Raw genomic sequence first — 23,537 nt, forward strand, 5'->3', positions numbered from 1 at the left:
TCAAGAGGAAGCTGGACGAGCCATCGGTTAGGAATGCTTTGATTTGGATTCCTGCATTGAGCAGGGTGTTGGACTTGATGGCCTTATAGGCCCCTTCCAGCTCTACTATTCTAGTCCCTAGGAATGCAATCAGAGAATACAATTCCAAGCCACCCAGTTATATACATCTTTCCCCAGTTTCCATGAGGCCAATGACATGTTCTTCAGATGTCATATCTGCAGAAATCACTTCAGGAAAGCTATATTGATGGAAGGATGAGAACATAGCTTACGTTTACACAATATTAAATATACAAGATTTAACATGGAAAATATTTTGAATATCTGAATTTGTGAATTAGTTGTTAACTGTTTAGAATAGCAAGTGGTCTTTGTAAATCTGGACAAAACATGCTCAATTTTATTTATTTATTTATTTGTTGTTATGTGCCTTCAAGTCGATTACGACTTATGGCAACGCTGTTCCTATTTATTTATTAAATTTCAATCCCTCGCTTCTTCCCAGAAGGAGCCCAGTTGCAGGACTCATGATGTAAAAGCTCAAAACACAAGTTATTCAAATTACAATTAAAGCAGGAAGAAAGGTGGTGAAGGAAGAGATCCATCCCTCAGGCTGCATTTTCAACTGCAGGGGGAAAATGAGATACCAATGCTACTGGGAGGAAGGGCGGGATATAACTCTAATAAATAAATAAAAAATATATAATTCCCTCTGAGGAGCAAAGTTTAACCAAACAGGATGTGTAGAAAGACATGAAAGAGTTTTTTATCTACTGAAGACTGCTCTCTCTGTAACTGACTTTGGTAGGAAAGATGGGGAGGGAAGGAATACAAGCAACAAAGCATTTCACACAATCTGCATCATCATAAGTAACTCGAGACACTTGCAAATAGCTGCCAGTCCATATTTAACCACTACCTTTTTGATGCTAACACACACTACAGAGTTCAATGAGATTTCTAAAGAAATGGGTATAGAAGTGCAGATTTAGAGGTTTGGCATTTTTTATTTTGAAGTGAATACATTTAAGGTATATGATTTATATGTGAAGGAATATTCCTGCAACAAAGCAAATCTTAAATCGTTCATGGAGAGAAATTTGGCACCTCAGGATAGGACGAGTTTTTCCAGAGTGTTAGCTTGTATCTTAAAGAACTGAGTTCCCACATTCTTCTTTGCTGGTTTGCTTCAGGATGAAAGATAGTGATTTTCACATCTCCACCATATATTGATTCTAACTGAACTCCCGGAGGACCAATCTGGGCTGTAGAACAAGATAACAACACAACAAGTACACTTAAAGTTAATATTATTCATAATTAGAGTGCTTTTGATGAAATAACATGTACTTTGATTATGGAGACTATGGGCCAAACTACATGCGATATTTGTCATATAGTTCACCCTTGCATCTCATTTTAAAACATTAGTTGATGCAGGGGGAGAGGAGAGCTAGATCAGGACTTTTAACTCTTCGCCCTTGCCATGGTTCCAGTTGAAACATGACCCTTCCATGCTGGTTATTGACAATGGGACTTTCCTCCCATTGTGAAGAGCAGGTGTGAGGTATGTGTGTCTGCTTCTGATAGGGACCATGGTAGGGACAAAGAATTAAAGTCCCCTCCCTGCATGCCAGGGATCCAATCTGTCCCCCCCCCAATGATTACACAAGAGGAAGCTACATGGCAAATATCTAGTTCGGCCCTATGAAAGTAAATGAAGGTAACCAGCAGAAGAAGCCAATGTGGCTTCACAAAAAGCTTAGAGATGACCTGAAAACAAAAAAGGACACATACAAGAAGTGGAAAGAAGGCCAGGCCACAAAGGAAGAGTACAGGCAGCTATCACGGAATTGCCGGGATGGTGTCAGGAAGGCTAAAACTGAGAATAAGCTGAGGCTAGCGAGGGATGCTAAAAGCAACAAAAAAGCTTTCTTCAGGTATGTCCATAGTAAAAGAGAGAAAAGAAATGGTGGCACAGCTACTCAATGAGGATGGCAAAATGACCACAGATGACAAAGCAAAGGCAGAGCTGATCAATTCCTACTTCGGCTCAGTCTTCTCCCAAAAAAGGGTCTATGACCCTCCTGGGAAACATGAAGTAGAAGGGGCAGGATTGGAGCTTGAGATTGATAGACAAATGGTCAAGAAATACCTAATCACTTTGAACAAGTTCAAATCAGCAGGGCCCAATAAACTGCATCCTAGAGTATTGAAGGAACTGGCTGAAGAACTCTCAGAACTGCTGTCTATTATCTTTGTGAAATCATGGAGGACTAGTGAAGTGCCGGAGGACTGGAGGACAGCTAATGTTGTCCCGATCTTCAAAAAGGGCAAAAAGGAGGAACCGGGCAACTACAGGCCAGTCAGCCTAACATCAATCCCTGGAAAAACTCTAGAGCAGATTATAAAGCAGTCAATCTGTAAGCACCTTGAAAACAATGCAGTGATTACTAGAGCCAACATGGATTTATTAAGAACAATTCCTGCCAAACTAATCTTACCTCGTTTTTTGATCAGGTAACCTCCCTTGTAGACAGTGGGAATGCTGCGGACATAATGCATCTCGACTTCAGCAAAGCTTTTGACAAAGCGCCCCATGATATTCTGATTAGCAAGCTAGCTAAATGTGGGCTAGATAGAACAACTATCAGGTGGATCCACAGTTTGCTCCAGAATCGTACTCAAAGAGTGCTTATCAATGGTTCCTTCTCAAACTGGGTGGAAATAACGAGTGGGGTACCACAGAACTCGGTCCTGGGCCCAGTGCTTTTCAACATTTTTATTAACTACTTGGATGAGGAGGTACAGAGCATGCTTATCAAACTTGCAGATGATACAAAAATGGAGGGCATAGCTGGGCGGATGTTATATGTTCAGTTTGTTCAGATCAGAGTGTACTTTATTATTTAGTTGCTATTTGAACATTTTAATTCAAAAGTTGCACCTAAATCTATGAGATTTTATACATACATATCTATCATTTCTGAACTATTGGGCCAATTCAGATATTCAGTTTTTTCCCTTGCATGATTAGTCTGGACTAGTCGTTGATCACAAGCTGAATATGAGCCAACAGCGTGATGTGGCTGCAAAAAAGGCAAATGCTATATTAGGCTGCATTAACAGAAGTATAGTTTCCAAACTGCGTGAAGTATTAGTTCCCCTCTATTCAGCACTGGTTAGGCCTCATCTTGAGTACTGCATCCAGTTCTGGTCTCCGCACTTCAAGAAGGATGCAGACAAACTGGAACAGCTTCAGAGGAGTGCAACAAGGATGATCAGGGGACTGGAAACAAAGCTCTATGAGGAGAGACTGAAAGAACTGGGCATGTTTAGCCTGGAGAAGAGAAGACTGAGGGGAGATATGACAGCACTCTTCAAGTACACGAAAGGTTGTCACACAGAAGAGGGGCGGGATCTCTTCTCGATCATCCCACAGTGCAGGACACGGAATAATGGGCTCAAGTTGCAGGAAGCCAGATTTCAACTGAACATAAGGAAAAACGTCCTAACTGTGAGAGCCACATGACAATGGAACCAATTACCTAGAGAGGTAGTGGGCTCTCCAACACTGGAGGCATTCAAGAGGAAGCTGGACAGTCATTTGTCGGGAATGCTTTGATTTGGATTCCTGCATTGAGCAGCGGGTTGGACTTGATGGCCTTATAGGCCCCTTCCAACTCTACTGTTCTGTGATTCTATGAAATAACCAATATACTCATGCACAAATTGCACTTGGCCATCTAAACTGAATTTATTAAAGGAAACTTTGTAGAGCTAAGCCACTGATCAGATAGAATTGCCAGGCCCTTACCTGGAAAAATGCCTCTATCTTGGAATGCTTTGAGAGACCAAGACAGGAAGCAGCCTCTGTAGCTTGTGCTCCATTCCTCCACCAGCGCCCATTGCTCACCTTTCACTCCAATTTGCTGTAGCCAGCATTAGCACAAAAACAGGAAAGGAGGGCAAGAGCAGGACTGGAATCAGAACCTGGCATCCTTTGGCAGTTGCCAGGTCCCCAGCACTCTGAGTAGCATCAGGTGGTAATTGGACCTAGCCTTTTAATTTCCCACAATGCCCCTGTCCTAGTTCTACCCTGGGCATTGTGGGGAATTAAAAGGGTGGCTAGATACTGCCACCCACCACTGCTTGGAATTACAGCACCATAGGAGGTAATAGCAACTAATATTCTATTTAATTAACCATGCAGTAACCAATACTGTGAAATCAAACTCACCTCAGTTATCATTTGAATAGAAAAATAATATAACACCATGTTTCCCAACATTTTTGGGAGCAGTGACCCACCATGGACTTAAAAAACACAACACAATAGCGTACCATCCTCCACTATGAGAAAAGATTCCATCACTTTAAAAATCAGTCCATAATTTTGAACCACCATTGTCTACCACCTTCAATAGATGGAGGCTATATCCTAAAAGACTTACTAAGGAATAAGGACTTTGACCCCAGTAGTACTGACTTTGATGTATAGGGTTGTTTTGTAAAATGTTAAACCTATGCAAAAACTTTAGAGTGAACCAGAACCAAGATGCCAAAGAAAAGCAAATATACAAGAAACATGGCCTTATTAGTTCCTACCATTAGGGCAGGGGTGGGAAATCTTTTTTAGCTCAAGGGCCACACTCCTTCCTGGGAAATCATCTGGAGGCCACATGCTAGCAGTGGACAGAGTCAGAGGCAAAAATTCAGAGTATGTGAATTTTACCGTAGGTAAATTGCTACACACACTCACAAAGCAAGAAGTATTATCAGAGTTCAAGGACACATTCCAGTCAGACAAAAACAATCAAGGATGGTGCAAAGCAAGATTGGTGATGGCTGTAACATGGGGAGGGGTTATAGCTTGTAAAGTGGTCCATGGGCTGGACAAAGAGGCCCATTTGGCTTCTGGGCCTGAAGTTCCCCATTCCTGCTTAAGGGAAATCTGTAATAACTATAGGAAGGATAAACTATGCTACTAAGTCATATTTAGCTATAAACAGCAACTGAACTGAGACGTGGCAAGCTGTGACAGAGCACTCCATTTCATAAGGTTTTTGGAGAAGAAGAATATTGCTTGGGTAGACAAATGTAAAAATATAATGGGCTATAAAGAATATATGAAATGCAACCCAGTATTTAATAGCTATAGAACACAATTCCTGCATGCCTGAAGAGTGTCAGGATCTCTGTAAGAACTTTGTCATGAAGGGTCAGCATGGGGACTCAGACTGAGGAAGATGCTTGAGGCTGGCCATATAACAAGGAGAACTTGACATTAGAACCTGGAAAAACAAGGAAGTTGATTAAACCAATGGAGAACTGATGACCATTTCCCAGTATGAGTGTATTTGTCTTTAGTTTTATGCGAAGTTTTGCACACCTTTGAGGTGTATTCTGTTCAGCCATCTAGGTGGCAGATAGGTAGACAGAGAAATGGTTGTAACTGCAAGGAAACAGGAAAGCATATAAATTCTATCTTTGCTTATTAAAAAGATGGGAAAAGGGTAGGTGGAAGTTCCAAAGGGAGTGCTATCATTTGTCACAAGAATGAAGTTATTTGCCAAGAAGGGAAACAAGGGGTGCTGGATTGCCTACTGAGGAAAATAGAGGTTGGCCTCTACTTCAATTCATTTCCCTGCCCCGAAGGAAAAGCTGTTTTACCTTAAATGCAACTTTTAAAAATGCAGGAACCCTATTTGACAAGCGTTGCATAGAACTGAGAGTTTTACCAAGTACAGCTCCTCCCATCACAGTGCTACAGTGTTTTAAAATCCTCTGTTAGCCTCAGAGAGGAGCCTGTGGCAAGAGTTTGGTAACTAGAAGCCAGATGATAAAGCAGCTAGACATTTGCAATGGTTATCTGCCCCAACTGGTTAATATAACTGCATAAAACTTGAATAAACTAGGCAGATTCATACCTTCCAAATAAGGACAAAATATTAAGGAGGCCCAGGGAGACTGATCTTCTCCTGTAGATGCTCTTATGCTCACATTATAATCACGATCTTCTGATAATGCTGACGAAAGGTCACATTCTGTGATTCTTACATTTTGACACTCAGAAATAAGTGACCAACTTTCACGGTTTCTCTCTTTACTGCCTGATTCTCTGAAAGAAAAAGCAAACAAGTTCACAGACAGTTTGGATCAGTAAGCATTATCTTTGTGCAAAATTCAATTTTGATTTGCACCACCTAGTAGTCAAGCTAAACTCTTGTTTTTGTTACTAGTTACTGGTTTTGTTACCTAGCAAAAGACATTTGGCAACAGGCATGAAATACCACTCAGCAGTTGCAAAGCAGGGGAGAAGAGTCACAATTTATAAGGAAGTCATGGCAATCTGAATGTAGGTGCTCAGTCTTCTCCCTGCCAGCCATTGTTCCCCTCCAATGCTGTCCCCTAGGTGTTTATTGCATCATGGTGGAAACTGGTAGGTAAAGGGTGGCTGCAGAGGACAAGCAGTTGTTGCCAGTTCGTCTTGTAAATCACAGCTTTTGTGGTACATGTCTGCTGCCAGCTGTCTAGCTCCGCAGGGCAACATACTACCAAAACAGAGAGAAGCTCTTTTGGTCAAGGACCACATTGTTCTAAATTAGAGTTAGAACAGTTAGAAATTGTCAAGCAAGAAATAGAACATGTCAATATTACAATACTTGGAGTGAGTGAATGAAAAATGGATGGGAATGGGACATTTTCAATCAAGCAACTACAAAATATTTTATGCAGGAAATGAAAAATTAAGAAGAAATGGGGTTGCTCTAATTGTGAGAAGTGATGTAACAAAAACAATTAGAAGCTATAATGCAAGGTCTGAGCGAGTGACGTGAATTAGACTTAATGGGAAACCTGTCAACATAACCATCCAAGTCTATGCTCCAACAGCAAATGCAGCAGAAGAAGAAATGGAGAGATTTTACACAGGAGTACAGGAAGAAATTGATCACACACCAAAACAGGATGTGCTGATAATCAGGGGGGACTGGAATGCAAAAGTAGGGAACAGAGAAGAACTAGAAATTGTGGGAAAATGAGGCTTAGGAGATAGAAATAAAGCAGGAGAAAGACATTGAATTCTGTGAAGCCAATAATTTGTTTCTTGCAAACACATTTTTTGAGCAACGGAAAAGACGACTGTACATGTGGACATCACCAAATGGTCAATATAGGAATCAAATCGATTATATAATTGGAAGCAGAAGATGGAGAAGTTCCATGCTTTCTGCGAAAATAAGACTGGGAGCAGATTGAGGTACAGATCATGAACTGGTAATATCGAAAATCAGAGTAAAGCTAAAGAAGAACAACAAAGCAATCATAATGCCAAATATAATCTAAATAACACCCCAGAAGAATTTAAAGATCAAATAAGGAACAGATTTGAGACTTTAAACCTAGCTGATAGAGAACCAAGAGAACTATGGAGTGAAGTCAGAGACATTATCAGGGAAGAATGCAAAAAGACAATATGTCTAATTAAAAAGAAAGAAAGACCTCAATGGATGACTGACAAAACTCTTAAAAAGGTTAAAGATAGAAGGGAAGTAAAAGCAGAAGGAGAGAGAACCACGGCTAGAACCTTAAATGCAGTAACAGTGACTAGCATCCAAGAACAAAGAACTACTACAATTATCGTACAGAAATAGAAGAGGATAATAAAAAACGTAGAACAAGAACCCTATTCCAAAAGATTAGAGAAATTAAAGGGAAATTCAAAACAAGAGTAGGGATGTTGAATAATCAACAGGGGAACACACTTACTGACCAAGATAAAAGGAAGATGGTAAGCAAAACACTGAAGAATTATATAAAAAAGATACAAGGATGATAGATCCATTCATGGAGGAACCGTATGAAAAACAACCAGAAATTTTAGAATGTGAGGTGGAAGCTGCTCTTAAAATACTTGGAAGAAACACATCACCAGGAATAGATGGCATACCAATAGAATCACTACAAGTTACTGAGACTGAATCTGTTCAAAATTTGACAAAAATATGGAAATAAAACAATAGCCTACAGACTGGAAGAGTTCAATATACATCCAATTCCAAAGAAAGGGGATGACAGGGAATGCAGTAATTATTGAACTATTGCCTTAATATCCCATGCAAGTAAAGTAATGCTCAAGATACTACAACAAACTTACCATATATGCAGAGAGAAATGCCAGATGTCCAAGGTGGATTTAGGAAGGGAAGAAGTACCAGAGATCATATTGCAAACATATGTTGGGTAATGGAATGGACCAAAGAAATCATCCTGTGTTTTACAGATTACAGTAAAACCTTTGGATGTGTAGATCATGAAAAATTATGGAATGCTTCAAAAGAAATGGGGGTGCCACAGCATCTGATTGTCTTGATGCGCAACCTGTACTCTGGACAAGAGGTTACTGTAACAACAGAATATGGAGAAACCGATTGGTTCCCTATTGGGAAGGGTGTGAGATAGAGGTGTATTTTATCACCTTATTTGTTTAACCTATATGCAGAATATATCATATGGAAAGCGGGTTTGGAACAAGATGAAGGAGGTGTGAACATTGGAGGGAGAAATATCAATTTAAGATATGCAGATGATACCATACTGCTAGCAGAAACTAGTAATGATATGAAATGAATGCTGTTGAAAGTTAAAGAGGAAAGTACAAAAGCAGGACTACTGCTGAACATCAAGAAGACTAAAGTAATAAGATAAGTAACTTTAAAGTTGACAATGAGGACATTGAACTTGTCAAGGATTATCAATACCTTGGCACAGTCATTAACCAAAAGGGAGACAATAGTCAAGAAATCAGAAGAAGGCTAGGACTGGGGAGGGCAGCTATGAGAGAACTAGAAAAAAATCCTCAAATGCAAAGATGTATCACTGAACACCAAAGACAGGATCATTCAGACCATGGTATTCCCGATCTCTATATACAGTTGTGAAAGTTGGTGGATAAGAGAAAAGTCAACTCATTTGAAATGTGGTGTTGGAGGAGAGTTTTGCAGATACCATGGATCAGAAAAAAGACAAATAATCGAGTGTTAGAACAAATTAAACCAGAACTATCACAAGAAGCTAAAATGATTAAACTGAAGTTATCATACTTTGGACACATAATAAGACGACATGATTCACTAGAAAAGACAATAATGCTGGGAAAAACAGAAGGGAGTAGAAAGAGAGGAAGAGCAAACAAGAGATGGATTGACTCCATAAAGGCAGCCACAGACCTGAACTTATAAGATCTGAACAGGGTGGTTTACAACAGATGCTATTGGAGGTCGCCGATTCATAGGGTCACTATAAGTTGTAATCCACTTGAAGGCATATAACACACACAACCTTTTTTAGACTGAGGCCTGAATTCTCTTGGGGGTAATCTGTTAGGAGCTGCATGCCAACTTGTGGGGGGCACCCCTTCTCTCTCTTCTCTCTAGTAGGCTGCTTTGTGGGGGGGGGAGGAGAGACATTTTTTCCATAGGTCTGAATTAATTGTTTGCAGAGGGTTTTTTGAACTAGGCTGAGGTGGCCTTAGAGCTGCAGATTGTTCACTTCTGTTCTAAACTATCGAGGGCACTCTCATTCCACATACCTGGTGTACAAAAATAAAATATAAGGTAGAAAAAGTGCATACTTTTCTATTAAAATATGAACTGGAAAAATTAAAATATGAAGTGGAAAAATGTTAGCTTGCCTTTGATATTACTTAATCTTGCTTAGACAATGTCCACCCCTTCTCTTATGTTTAAAATATGTTTTTATTAACATATACTTATAATCTTTTTCAGTCTATTACTGTTTTAATTGTTTAAAAATGTTTTTACTTATTTTTAACTTTTTATTTATAACTTTTTTGTAAACTGCTTAAGGGTTTTCTACAATCAAGTGGTATATAATTTTTGTTGATTAAATAAATAAAATTGGACACCATTTCCTGCTGTTATTAGGCTTGTGGGCTTCCTATACGCACATGGCTGGCCACTGTGAGAACAGGATGCTAGACTAAATGGGCCACTGGCCTGATCCAGCAGGTTCCTTACATTCTTGGTTTTTTTATTATTATATCTTCAATATATCCAAGGAGTAATATTAGTGGTACTATAACATGGTTTTTCTTTTTATAGTTTTAACAATTTTTTCCAATACACTCGAAGATTTACAGATGCCTACCACTTATGAAAATTGTCTGCTGTTGGTAAAGCACATCTTCAACACATATGCATCCCTAAATTATTTGTTTAGCTTTACAGATGTCAACTAGCAATTATATAAAACCTTATGAAAATGGTTCTCTTAAAGCTATTGAAATTGCTGTTTTAAATTCATATGTGAGGATAGATTTCCACATTCTTCTTGTTGTTGTTATTATTATTAATTCTACAGATTTCTAAACTGCTTCACAGCTAGAAACTATTGAGACAATGTACAACAAGAACTTGATTTCTACTCCACAGTAATTAGACCCTTTGCTTTCAGATTTTGAATTTTAGTACGGGTTTTTCCCCCTCCATTGTTAAGCTCCAGTACAATTCAGATAATAGCCCTTTAGTATCCTGTCGTTGTATTACCTGTTTTCCAAACCACGTTAATTGCTGATCAACACCATATTCCCCCACTAAATAGTGACTTGTCTTAAGAGCTAATGCCATTTTATTGCTTTTTTGAATCAAGCCAACCATATAAAAATGTAAGACTAGAAGGAATGGTGTGCAGTGCCCAGATTATGGAGGGGCAGGGAAGCCCTACCTTGCAATTTATGTGCATTTAGTAGGCCATCTGTATGGTCTCTGGAAGTATACAGACTGTACTAACATAGGCCAGGGAGGGGAACTTTTTTCAGCCCACGGGCTGCTACATTCCATTCTGGGCAATCTTCTGGCGGCCACATGCCAGTGATGGGCAGGGCCAGAGGCAAAACTGGGCAGAGCAGTGCCACTCAGCCTGAAAGAGGATAAATCTGGGGAGAGAGATGCATAAGGTGTTAGTCTGAGTCACTGGAAAAGAGAAGGGAAAACGGGAGCTGGCAGAGTGACAGGAAAGGAAAGGGAGTGAAAGGGGTGGCAACAGAGAAAGTGTAGGTGAATGGAAGCCAATGAGGGAGAGTGATAGGTGCATGAAGGTAGGATGGGAGCCTGGCATGAAGGAGAGAATGAAGGTGAGAAAGTGAGAGTGAGCACACTGGACTGGAGGACAGGAAGAAATGTGAATGTGGTCAGTGAGCATAAAATGGAAGAGGAGGAGTGCCAGGTAGTAAAAAGGTAAAAACAAGAGGAAGTAACAACCTATAGGAGTAAGATACTGATTGAAGCAAGAATAAAGAAAAAGACCATAACCTGTGATGAATTAAGAGAGAATGGAATGCAGCTGAAAAAACGTGGATGGCAAGCATTACCAAGGAGGGAGAAAACAGATAAGAGAGGAAGGAGCTTGGTAAAGCCTGGGGAAGCATACCCCAATGGTGGGCTAAGTAACAGTAGTATAAATAAACAAACCTACTTGTGTGCCTGCTGATGAAAAGAGTCCTTACAGTACTTTGAAAAGGGGAGGGTCTCAGCCAGGTGGCTCTGAGCAGCAGAGACACACTGGAGTGCTGAAGGCATTAGACCCTCACAAGGAAGTAAGGTAGGAATCAGCTACTCACTAATTTTGTTCATTTTACACAGTTTACTGTTTAACATTAAACAGCTTGGATGAACTTTAATAATTTTATCTTGAGATCTAAATACATTGTATTCATTCTGGAACAACCTTGATTCTGACACTTTTGGGGGGAAATGGAAATGGACTGCCTTCAAGTTGATCCCAAGTTATGGCAACCCTATAAATAGGGTTTTCATGGTAAGCTGTATTCAGAGGGGGGTTACCATTGCCTTCCTCCAAGGCTGAGAGGCAGTAACTGGCCCAAGGTCACCCAGTGAGCTTCATGGCTGTTTGTGGATTCGAACCCTGGTAACAGAACTTTTATTCTCATTTTTATTCTCATTGTGCTCATTGATCAGGAAGCACTCAGTGATTCCAGTCTAAAAAATCTTTCACATGTTTAAGTTGCTTGTCAGGGTACACACTTGCATGTTAACATGTTTCAGATTCATCTGATATGCATGCAATTAGGAGATTGCTTCTTTTTTACTATATCACTAACATATCCTAAAAGTAATACAAGCCATGTATTACACCTTCAGCAATTTTTGCTGTAAGCTCCATATATGTAATTTTAATTAGAGTATAGTTCCATACCTGCAACATCTTATAAACATTTTCTTTGGAGCATACATTAACCCAAGGACTAGGACTGAACTCACATATTGAAGAAAAGTCCTGGCAATGTTTCAAAGGTCTGTTATGAGTCACAGTAAAACTGGGAACTTACTCTTGGTACTGAACTGAAAAGGTCACATTGAGGTCACATGGATTATCCCAGACCCATTTCAGAGTGATGTTTGTATTTACAACGTAGACAGTAACATTCCGAGGTTGCTCCAAGCATGTTAACCCTATAGATATTATGGAGAAGAGCAAAGACAATGTTATGTTCAAACTTTATTATAGACAGGGTTCATAAATGACTATTCTTTACAGTAAAACAAGATCACAATTCAAACTGCATTTTCTGCAACCATTAGCTATCTGTTAAGCAAAATGAGAGTCGGACAAGTATGCATCTGTGTTTTTCATGTATAAAATGAAAAGCAGTCACCAAAAGTCTGGTCCAAAGTGAAAAGGGCATATAAAATGATTGATCCGGGTATAACCAGGATAGATTTTCAGGTATAAAGCAGTAGGAGACATTCAATTCTTTTAAGACATTTATGACTAGCACATGGAACACACACAGCTGTGATACTGTGACTCTGCAAAACACAGTAAACTTCAGGCCTTTAGCAAAAATGTGTGTTAGGAAAAAAGAATGACATAAAAATTAAAATAGCACATATAGTTTATCACTTCCTCCTGTAGTAAAGTAGGTGTCCCACATGTGGATGAACATGAGAGAACTTGGAGATGTGCAGCAAAATCATGTATTTATTTATTTGTTTGTTTATTAGATTTGTTTCTGCCCTTTTTCCCAGTAGGAGCCTAGGGTGGCAAAGAAAACATTAAAACAGACTTTAACATATATTAAAACAAAACAACCATCAAAAACATATTTAAAAACATTTTTAAAAATATTTTTAAAGCTTTAAAAACATATTTTTTTAAAAAAAGTTTAAAATTACATTAAAAAGCAGTTCCAACACAGATGCTGACTGGGATAAGGTCTCAACTTAAAAGGCTTGTTGAAAGAGAAAGGTCTTCAGTAGGCACCAAAAAGATTACAGAGATGGCACCTGCCTAATATTTAAGGGGAGGGAATTCCAAAAGGCAGGTGCCATTACACTAAAGGTCCGTTCCCTATATTGTGCAGAACAGACCTCCTGATAAGATGGTATCTGCAGGAGGCCCTCACCTGCAGAGCGCAGTGACCGACTGGGTATATAAGGGATAAGACAATCTTTGTCTTTCAGGTATCCTGGTCCCAAGCTGTATAGGGTTTTGTACACCAAAACTAGAACCTTGAATTTAGTCCGGTAGCTAATAGGTAGCCAGTGCAATTCTTTCAGAAGTGGAGTGACATGCTGGTGATACCCTGACCCAGGGAGCAGTCTCACTGCCGCATTAAAAAAAAAAAAAAGTACTGCCATGATGATATAGTCAACTCAAAAATGGGGAAAATTAGTTGGCCTCAGCATGGTGGTGGTGAAAACAGACTGTGAATGGAATAGAAGCATTGCTTGCCTTCCACTCACCATCAATTTAACTTGCGGGACAGAGCAAAGTAATCAAAGCGAATGCCAATTGGAGACATTTAGTCTGAAAAATTGCACCTAGTAGATCACATCCTTGTAGACTTTGAGAGAGAAAAGGAGGGTTATGCACTGAATCACAGTTCAATTTCTGAATGTGGGGGAGACATAGCGGAATGAAATAAGTGACAAAAAATGCCAGGGACAGAGAAAAAGAGGGAATAAAATGAAAGCAATGTGCATCTGACAAAGAAGAAAGGTTAAAATAAGGCAACTGAAAAACCACATAAAAGCAGCCCTGCTGGATCACATCAAAGGGCCATTGCTCTCACAGTGGCCAACCAGATGCCTATGAGAAGCCTGGAAGCAGGAGTGCTATTATAGCACATTATAGGCAGCTGCAGACAGAAATAGGGTCTCCATACACACGCACACAATCCTCCTTCACCGTACATTCTTTCCTCCCAAAGCAGCTTTTCAAAACTAAAAAGAATGGTGCCAAGGCTGTAATAGACACAACTGCATGCAGTGTGTTATTAGCACACTTGTGCACTTTCCTAGGGAACTTGATGAGAAAGCATCAGGAAACAGATATGAAATGCAGAGGTAGACAGATCGCAAAAGTATGCAGAAAAAGAAATGAAATATGGAGATTCCCTTAGCTTCTTTGAGTGTTCTGTATGGTATATTTACACTTCTCAAGTCAACTTTAAACTAATTTGACTTCAGCTGCTTTTCTAGTTGAGAAAAAGGTAAACTCTTGTTGAGGTGGTATCAAATTAACATTTCTGATTCATATGTTTCCTCCACATGTTCAAGTCTTGAGAAGAAGAAGTAGTCAGTTTTTAATGTTTTCTCCAGCAAGAGTCATCAGGAGGAGGACCATGCCAATATGAACTTGGTTTTTTAGCAGTATTGTGTAATTTGAAGACCATAATTTTACATGCACGGTTTGGGGAAAATTGTTTGTGCAGCTGAAGCCTACAAAAAGCAGGCTTCATAGGAAGCTGCCTTATACCGAGTCAGACTCTTGGTTCGTCTAGCTCAGTATTATCTACACTAACTGGCAGCAACTCTCCAGGGTTTCAGATAGAAGTTTTTCCCACCCCTACCTGGAGTGCCAGGGATTGAACCTAGGTCCTTCCGCATGCAAAAGAAATGCTCTTCCACTAAGGTACGGCCCTTCCCCTTCTGAGACCAAGCCTCAGATGTTTTAAAGCACCACGCAGGGGCACTGCAAGCCCTGTGTGGCACACTGAAGTCCCAACTTCAGGACTTCAAAGCAGTTCAAAGCACCCAATCCTCTGATGTCATTGTGACATCTAGTGATTGACAAGTGGGCAGCCTTACCTATCTGTTAAATTTGGCTCACTAGGCTAGGACTAGATAAAGATCTGGCATGTGTAACCAAAAAGGTTTCCCTACCCCAGCACACAGTATTCCACTGGCTGTCAGTTAGCTACCAGACTAAGTTCAAGGTGCTGGTATATAAAGCCCTATACGGCTTGGGATGAGGATACCTGAAGTATAGTCTTACTTCTTATATACTCAACAGGGGTCCTGCACTTTTAATAGTTGTGTGATCCTGCTGAAATTCCCTCTTCTACCCAACTATTAAAGATGCAGGAGCCCTGTCCCTGCCCATCCTATACACTATATTTAATACACTATATTTATTAAAACATGTATCACCTTTCAGCCCTAACAAGAGTCTTCAAGGTAATTTACAAGAAACAAAACTACCAGTGCTTCCTATCTATGTCATCATGTATCAGAGTTTTAAGATTTCTCACTCCAAAGCTACCTGCATTTTAGAAGCTATTTTGGCATAAAGTTGTATTACAAATAACAATTATTGATTAGATTATATCCCGCCTTTCCTTCCAGTAGGAGCCCAGGGTGGCAAACAAAAGCACTCTAAAACATCATAAAAACAGACTTTAAAATATATTAAAACAAAACATCATGTAAAAATAAATGATTCAGCAGTGAAACAGTACAGTTTAGTCAGGAACCCTGAAAAACCCATATTAGAGTAGAAAGCTAAAAATTAGTCAGAACCTGAAAAAAATTAAAGAAACTATCAGAACAGACAACAGCTCTGTAGTCCTAAGAAATAACCAAATTGTATTGACAGGTGACTCAACAGGAAGCAAGAAGAAATTGTTTTGCCTAAACATTTCCATTTGAGACAACAGATGTACCACCTGCAAACATATGGTGTTACTGTGATAGGCTCCTCACAATTTTAAGTGGCTGCTTTGATCTCCAAATGTCAGAATAAGGAAGTTCCAGCAGTGTTTACTGAAATATCAAAATATTGATTTGGGTTAAAAGACAGTGCTCTTTGGCTACAGGCTCTGGTCTTTGTTTCAGTTTTATCTAACATCCCATTCTGAGCTTTGTAAGAAATATTTTGGCTTTATTTACTCTGTGGAGTTACATGTACAGAACATCTAGGCATCTCTGCTTAGATAGAATCAATAAAATGAACAGCAGCTCAAAACACTTGCTGCAATAGCATTAGGGTGTTGCATAACGTAAGTACTTCTTAGTAAACATGCACAGGGTTATGCTGGTAAGAATAGACAGGTGGTGGCTGTTGCTGCATTTTCCTAGCTTCATTCAATTGTATTTTTGTGCCTCCAGACCTCCCCTCTAATGCAGCCATCAGTTCTACTCGGCCCCCAATTTTTCTCTCTTGCTTTCCTCAGCTTACTTCCTTGCCTCCTGTCCTGTCCTCCAATGCCAGCAACATACACAAGTTCTACTTTGGCTGAGTTTTGAGGTTTTCCCCAGTCACTTTACTTAGCTCAACTTTTCTGTCTACTGCCTTCTTACTGGGCTCCTACTCGGAGGAAGGGCAGGATATAAACCTAATAAATAAAATAATACTCCCAAGTGATCTCACTTCTGGCAGGCAGCACACACTGGAAGGAGCGTTTTTCAGAAGGACATTCCCCATGTAGTAAACTGCTCACAATAGTAGCCACATGAACAGATGAGCACGATGTACTTGTGAACAAAACACAACCTTTTTCGGGAGAAATGTTTTTGCCTGGCACCTATGACAGGATGCATGCCTCCTATGGGACAGCATTCCATAAATGAGGGCCACCATTGACAAGCAACAGTTGTTTAGTGTCACACATGGAAAAGGGGAAGTGTATCCAGAAGAGGAATGTGTCATGGACAAAGCGCAACAGCTCAAGTAGGCCTTAGTTACAGGACAAGTAGGCACAGACAGTAAAAAAGCCAAAAAGTACAAGGAAGGAAGGAAGCACACACTGAAGTTCTTGACACTGTGAAGGCATCAACGGTGCCAAAAAGAGATCTAGGGGGAACTTGTCCTCCATGTACTAATAACTTTTTCAGTAATAGCTATAAGAAAAAGAGACAGACATTCTTGTGCTCCTATATATAAACTAGGACCACAACAACCAATAAAGAACACAGTGCTGTTTAAAAGCTGTATTGTTCCTTATTTGTTAACCCTGCCTTGCAGCATATTATGTCTGCCTTGTAGGATATTGTTTTACAAATGAGGGAATTATTGTACAGTTCTACAGATGACCATGCCAACACATAAAACAGCCCTCCCCAACTAGATGTTTCAGACTACAATTCCTATCAGTTCTAGCCAACATGGACAAGGATAAAGGATAATGGAAGTTCATTCATCGTTCATCATTTTATTTGTATGCCAACTTTCCACAAAAGTTTGTGCTCAAGGAGGCTTACAACAAGGTGAACAGAAATACATTTCAAAAACAATTTCCTAATAACAAAAAATAACAAAACAGTAACAACAAATGTAACAGCCAAGCAAAAACAACTTTTCAATATTATTAACATAATAAAACAATCTTTAAAATCCAAAACCTCTGTAGGACACCAGGTTAAGGAAACCTGTCATAAAAATAGAAAAATGACTTGGTCAGAGAAAACTTAGTCTGGTCTAAAGTGTTTTTGGGTGTACATGGCACCTTACAGATGATCATAAGTAAAATAGGCAGGTCATCACCCCAGGAGGTAACAACTTAAAATAGAAAAGAGGGGGAACAATGGGAGGGAGGGACAGACAAGGGTAGCAAAGGTGAATGTGAGCAAATGCAGTTCTACACACTAAAAATTTGGTTTACATTGTAATTAGGATTAAGTGAATACAGCAAAGGCCATGTGGGTTTTGAGGAGGGTTTTGAAGGGGAGAGGTAGTACATCACACATTTAGGGAGAGAGGAGTTGGACCAAACGGTAGCATATTGTTTTTTCTGTAGAAGATGTGACTAAGAATGGGTTAAACAAAGAGGAGCTAAACAGAAAGTACCCACAGCTGTATGTCATTAGCTCAGAGATAAGCAGCTAGCAAGCTAACAAGCTATAAAAACTGTTGTAAAGGAATGTGAAGGTGTGGGGGGTGAACGTAGCTAACATAGGAGATGTGTTGTCTCTGTATTGCTTCTGTATAGAGTTAAGCCAGTAAAAGATTAATCGCTTCAAGTGTCTCTTCCTTGAGAGTCTTATGATACACACACTCTCATTCACACGCACAAAGGGCATACGCCACATAGCAAACGCTGCCAACAAGGGTTATGGGCCCAGCGGTACCCAGTGTGGCGTGAGCAAGGAAGGAAGAATCTTCGGAGAGAAAAGTACCCGGAGAGCGGACAGATATGACACGACATACTAAACAAGGAGGACATGTCTAAGGGAATGGCAGTCTCCTTATCAGCAGGCATGCCGTTGGAACGACTTATTGATCTCTATTCCAGCTGGCGTTTACGGATGCAGGCATTCCTGACCAAAGAGGATTTATGGCAGGTGATTGAAAACGACCCACCAGCAGACCCACCACCAGCTCCATGGAAACGTTTGGAGGAAAGAGCACGTTCATACTTAATATTAGCAGTAGATGATGCACAACTGCTACATATACAGTACAAACCCATGGCTAGAGCCATTTGGCAATCATTGAAAGACATGTATGTCAGAAAAACAGCAAGCAGTAAAATATACCTGGCACGGAAAGTGCACCAAATGAGGCTGGTGGATGACGTACCAATGTCTACACACTTATTAGAGATAAAGAAACTGTTTGCGGAACTACAAGAGAGAGAAGTAGTACACACACAATTACAACAGGTGTACATAATCTTATCCTCATTAAACTCTTCCTGGGATCCGATAATAAGTTCGCTGGAAGCTATGCCGGATGAAGGTCTTACTGTCCAGTATGTTTCGGGAAAGCTGCTCCAGGAATGGGAGAGACGAAAAGACGTGGAAGGAAGAGAGCAAGAGGAGAAAAGAGAAAGGAGAGAAAGAAGGCCTGACTTTAAGGACACAGGTACCAGATCTTTTGGTATAAAGGCATGCTATACCTGTGGTTCAACTTCGCATCTTAAGAAGGACTGTGAGTCTATGCGTAAAGGACAAGGGAGAAAGACGTCACATGTGCAATTAGTAAGGACTGCCAAGGGAAGAGGCGATCAAGACAGCACGGACTGGGTCGTAGACTCAGGTGCTACACACAGCATGATAAAGGACAAAACTTTATTCAGAACTATGTGTCCTACGAAAGAAGATGTGGTATTAGCAGATGGCAATAACAGACAGGTACTGGGAAGGGGAACTGTAAACATATGTGTACTAAATACTGTAATGACTGATGTGTTGTATGTTCCTACATTGGAAAGAAATATCATGTCTGTAACAAAACTAAATTCCATGGGATATGAGGTTACATTTAAAAATAGGACATGTGAAATAAGAAGAGAAAATGAAGTTTGTTTGGCAGGGGTTCTCAGGAACTCTCTGTTCTACATAACACTGAGTCCCAAAGGACGAACAGCTGTGACAGCTAATAGGAAGCCTCATGAACGCTGTATACATCTTTGGCACAGAAAATTAGGGCATGCCAATTTTGAGACAATATTAAGAACGCCTGAGAATAGTGCTGATGTTACATTTACAGACTGCAACAGGCACGTAGATTGTGACATTTGCAAACAAACCAAGGCTACTGTAATTCCCATATGTAAAGAGGCTATAAGTAACACAGACAAACCATATCAAACTATACATATAGACCTTGCAGGACCATTTCAAAGGTCCCTGGGTGGTGCAAGATATTTCCTCGTAATAGTAGATGATTACACTAGGTTTTGTACCATATTTTTACTGAACACAAAGGATGAAGCAGAAGGGAAATTGAAACTCTTTGTGAAAAGGGTGGAAGTGCAACATGGCATAACTATTCGCCAAATACGATCCGACCAAGGTGGGGAATTCACCAGTAAATCACTAGAACAGTACATGATAACAAAGGGAATAAAACACGCATTAACAGCCCCGTTTTCTCCGTTTCAGAACGGATTGGCAGAGAGAAAAAATAGGACCCTTCAGGATGCCGCAAGGGCCATGTTAAGGGACTCCGACCTACCAAATGCGTTTTGGGGAGAATGTATGTTATATGCCACTCACATACAAAATAGGCTATATCACAGTGCAATACACATGGCGCCATACGAAAGGCTACATGGCAGGAAACCCAGACTGCAGCATATTTTAAGATTTGGTGCACAATGCTGGGTGCATGTTCCTAAGGGTAAACAGTATGGTAAACTAGCACCCAGAGCACAGAAAGGATATATATTGGGTTTCCAAAACACCTACTATCGTGTATGGCTACCAACACAAAGGAAAGTGACTCTCAGCAGGAGCATTAAAGCCCAGGAACAAGACTGGGAAAAGACTATACAAGTAGAATTAGAACACTCAAAGAGAGGGGATGAGAATGAAATAGAACAGAAACATGACATAAAACAAGAGGAAAAAGAACCAGCGCTTACAGGTGTAGATACAAATGAAACACAGGAAGCTGAAACTCAGATAGCACTGAGAAGGTCCGAAAGGGCAAACATAGGAAGACCACCTGATAGATTCCAGATCAGTGCAATACGTATACAAGACGATGAGAGATATGAGTCACGCTTAGAAGGAAAAACAGAGGGTGATACATTATACATTGAATGTGTTAAAACGTAAGAAATCGATCTACCTGATTGCATGATTGCAGATGTATTGACGAAACCACTATGTGAAGAAGCATATAACAAACGTGTTAAAATACTTGGTATGTGTAATATATATAACAACGTGTTTGAAGTAAATGTTTGAAGTAAATGTAACTGTGTACAAGAAAGAAAGGAACATTCTTCAAAAGAAAAAAGGAGGGGGTTGTTGGACCAAACGGTAGTATATTGTTTTTTCTGTAGAAGATGTGACTAAGAACGGGTTAAACAAAGAGGAGCTAAACAGAAAGTACCCACAGCTGTATGTCATTAGCTCAGAGATAAGCAGCTAGCAAGCTATAAAAACTGTTGTAAAGGAATGTGAAGGTGTGGGGGGCGAACGTAGCTAACATAGGAGATGTGTTGTCTCTGTATTGCTTCTGTATAGAGTTAAGCCAGTAAAAGATTAATCGCTTCAAGTGTCTCTTCCTTGAGAGTCTTATGATACACACTCTCTCATTCACACGCACAAAGGTCATACGCCACATAGCAAACGCTGCCAACAAGAGGTGCATACACAAGAGCAATACTGCATGGAACAAGAGATTGTTGCCTGTCCTTTTAAACAAAATTCAAAGTTCTACATACTACTTCCAAGATCAGAGGCAGCACACCAATTACTGGGGAACACCAGTGGGAAGCCCAGAAGTTGTGCTTGTAGGCTTCCCATAGCCATGTAGTTGGCCACTGTAGGAAATAGGAAGCTGAAGTTGATGGTCCTTTGGTCTGATCTACTAAGCTCTTCTTATGTACGCATGTAGGGTGCAAGATATTTTGCATGGAAAAAAAGGGGGATACATTTGGATTTATATTTGAGTAAATACAGAATGCCCTTTTCTTCATAGATTAACTTACACGTGTTCATATCTTGTGTTTGTGACAGAAGGAAAAAAAGAAAAGAAAACAAGAAAAACATTGATAACTATAGTAAAGGGAAAGTGCAATTTAAGGTCAGCAGGGTGCGTCCAAACATACCCAATGGTCTGTCCACTATTTTCAGCCCCCATTTTCCTTCCCCATTATTTGTGCATTTTTGCGTGCCTGATGAAACAGTTCTCCCTTACACACCCATCCAAGCTACTTAACAGATGCCCACCTCGAAAGCCACCAGCAGTAAAACCACGCAGGAGAGGCAGAAAGCGAGCCCGATTCCTGGAAGGGCTGCCTTGTCAACAGATGCCAGTGCTGGGAATGCAACTTCAGAGCGACTTTATCGGAAGCCTATCTTGGTATTCTAGTAGGCGAGACCTGTTAGCTTTGACTACTCAGGGTTCAAAGCGAAGCCTTGGGACTCCGCCCTTTTTTCTTTGTTATTGGCTCACCTAACCCGTAGCTGAGGGTTACCAGCGAACAACGGCGAGCATAGGTTAAGATATGCACAGACGTGCCCACCCTCGGTTCTTGCCACCCACCTTAGACAAAGCCACAAACGGCCCGTCCTGTTCTCAGTCCCAAGGAAAGGCGGACTCTCAACGCACAAATACCGGCTCTCCGAACTCACCTGTACAGGGAGGCGCAATTCCCAGCGCCGCGACGACCACAAGCAGAGCGCCCGCCGGTTTCATAGCACGCCCGGGAGACGGGTGAGTTGCCAGACTAACAGAGCTGCCCCAGGATGTTGTTGATGCCGCCGCCGCCGCCGCCGCCGCTACCCCACGCCAGCCTCACCACGTGACTGTGACACTGACAACAAGGAGAAGGATTGCCTCCGGCACCGTCGCTTCTAACCACTGTTCTCACGGAGCATGCGCAAGAAGTCTTTCTCCTCATAGAGACAGAAACAGTAGAGTAGAGTAGATACCTCCTAATTTTCTGTATGACTTGGGATCTCCAATTTACAGGGCGAGGAATTGAAAGTGCAGCTCTTTTCTGCGAAAGTAGAACGACAGAGGAAAAGGTGTCTGCCTTTAAATGAACGCCGGCTTTGGGTTTCAGGGGGCGATCATTTAACTTGAATTATCTTTGCAGCAGCAAAGGCACGTTTATTGTGAGAGGTGGAAAGTCATATCACAGAAAGTGAGTGGGGCCTGAAGAGCAACTGCATTTGTTTAGATACCGCTAAGCTAAAATTCACTAATAGGAAAAAAACCCTTGCGGTTTAAGAAGGTACATACAGCCAAAAGATATTTCTATCAAACTTTAAAAAGCAGGGAAATTGGGCAGCTATAGTGAATGCACTCATTTGAAATGAGGTGTTGGAGGAGAGCTTTGCGCATACCATGGACTGCAAAAAAGATAAATAATTGGGTGTGAGAACAAATTAAACCAGAACTATCACTAGAAGCTAAAATGATGAAACTGAGGTTATCATCCTTTGGACACATAATGAGAAGACGTGATTCACTAGAAAAGACAATAATGCTGGGAAAAACAGGAGGGAGTAGAAAAAGAGGAAGGCCAAACAAGAGATGGATTGATTCCATAAAGGAAGCCACAGACCTGAACTTACAAGAGCTGAACAGGGTGGTTCACAACTAGGGTTGCCAGGTTCATGGCCGGCGCCAGGTTAAGACTTGCCTCTTTGCTATGGCGTTTTAATATGTAACTCGTTTTAGTTTTAAATTTTGTTGTAATTGTTTTTGATTTCTTGTTTTATATATGTTTATGCTGTATTTATTATGAGATCTGAGATGTTTTGTATTTTTATATTCTGTTGTTCACCGCCCAGAGAGCTAATGCTAGT

The 23,537-nt window shown here is 40.4% G+C and overlaps 1 protein-coding gene across 1 annotated transcript in view; it reads right to left on the minus strand.

Annotated features, from left to right (window-relative positions):
- Positions 1-22,590, minus strand: part of IFNAR1 (interferon alpha and beta receptor subunit 1) — a 48,717-nt gene extending 26,127 nt beyond the window's left edge. Inside the window, exons 1-4 of the mRNA XM_061627764.1 lie at positions 22,356-22,590; positions 12,371-12,494; positions 5,931-6,121; positions 1,108-1,265 (exon numbers count right to left, since the gene is read on the minus strand). Of these exons, the coding sequence (XP_061483748.1) occupies positions 1,108-1,265; positions 5,931-6,121; positions 12,371-12,494; positions 22,356-22,419 (537 nt within the window). The 5' untranslated portion in view covers positions 22,420-22,590. The remainder of the gene's footprint in view (positions 1-1,107; positions 1,266-5,930; positions 6,122-12,370; positions 12,495-22,355) is intronic.
- Between the last annotated feature and the right edge of the window lie 947 nt (positions 22,591-23,537).

Source organism: Rhineura floridana, chromosome 5 (assembly GCF_030035675.1).
Source record: "Rhineura floridana isolate rRhiFlo1 chromosome 5, rRhiFlo1.hap2, whole genome shotgun sequence".
NCBI lineage: Eukaryota > Metazoa > Chordata > Lepidosauria > Squamata > Rhineuridae > Rhineura > Rhineura floridana.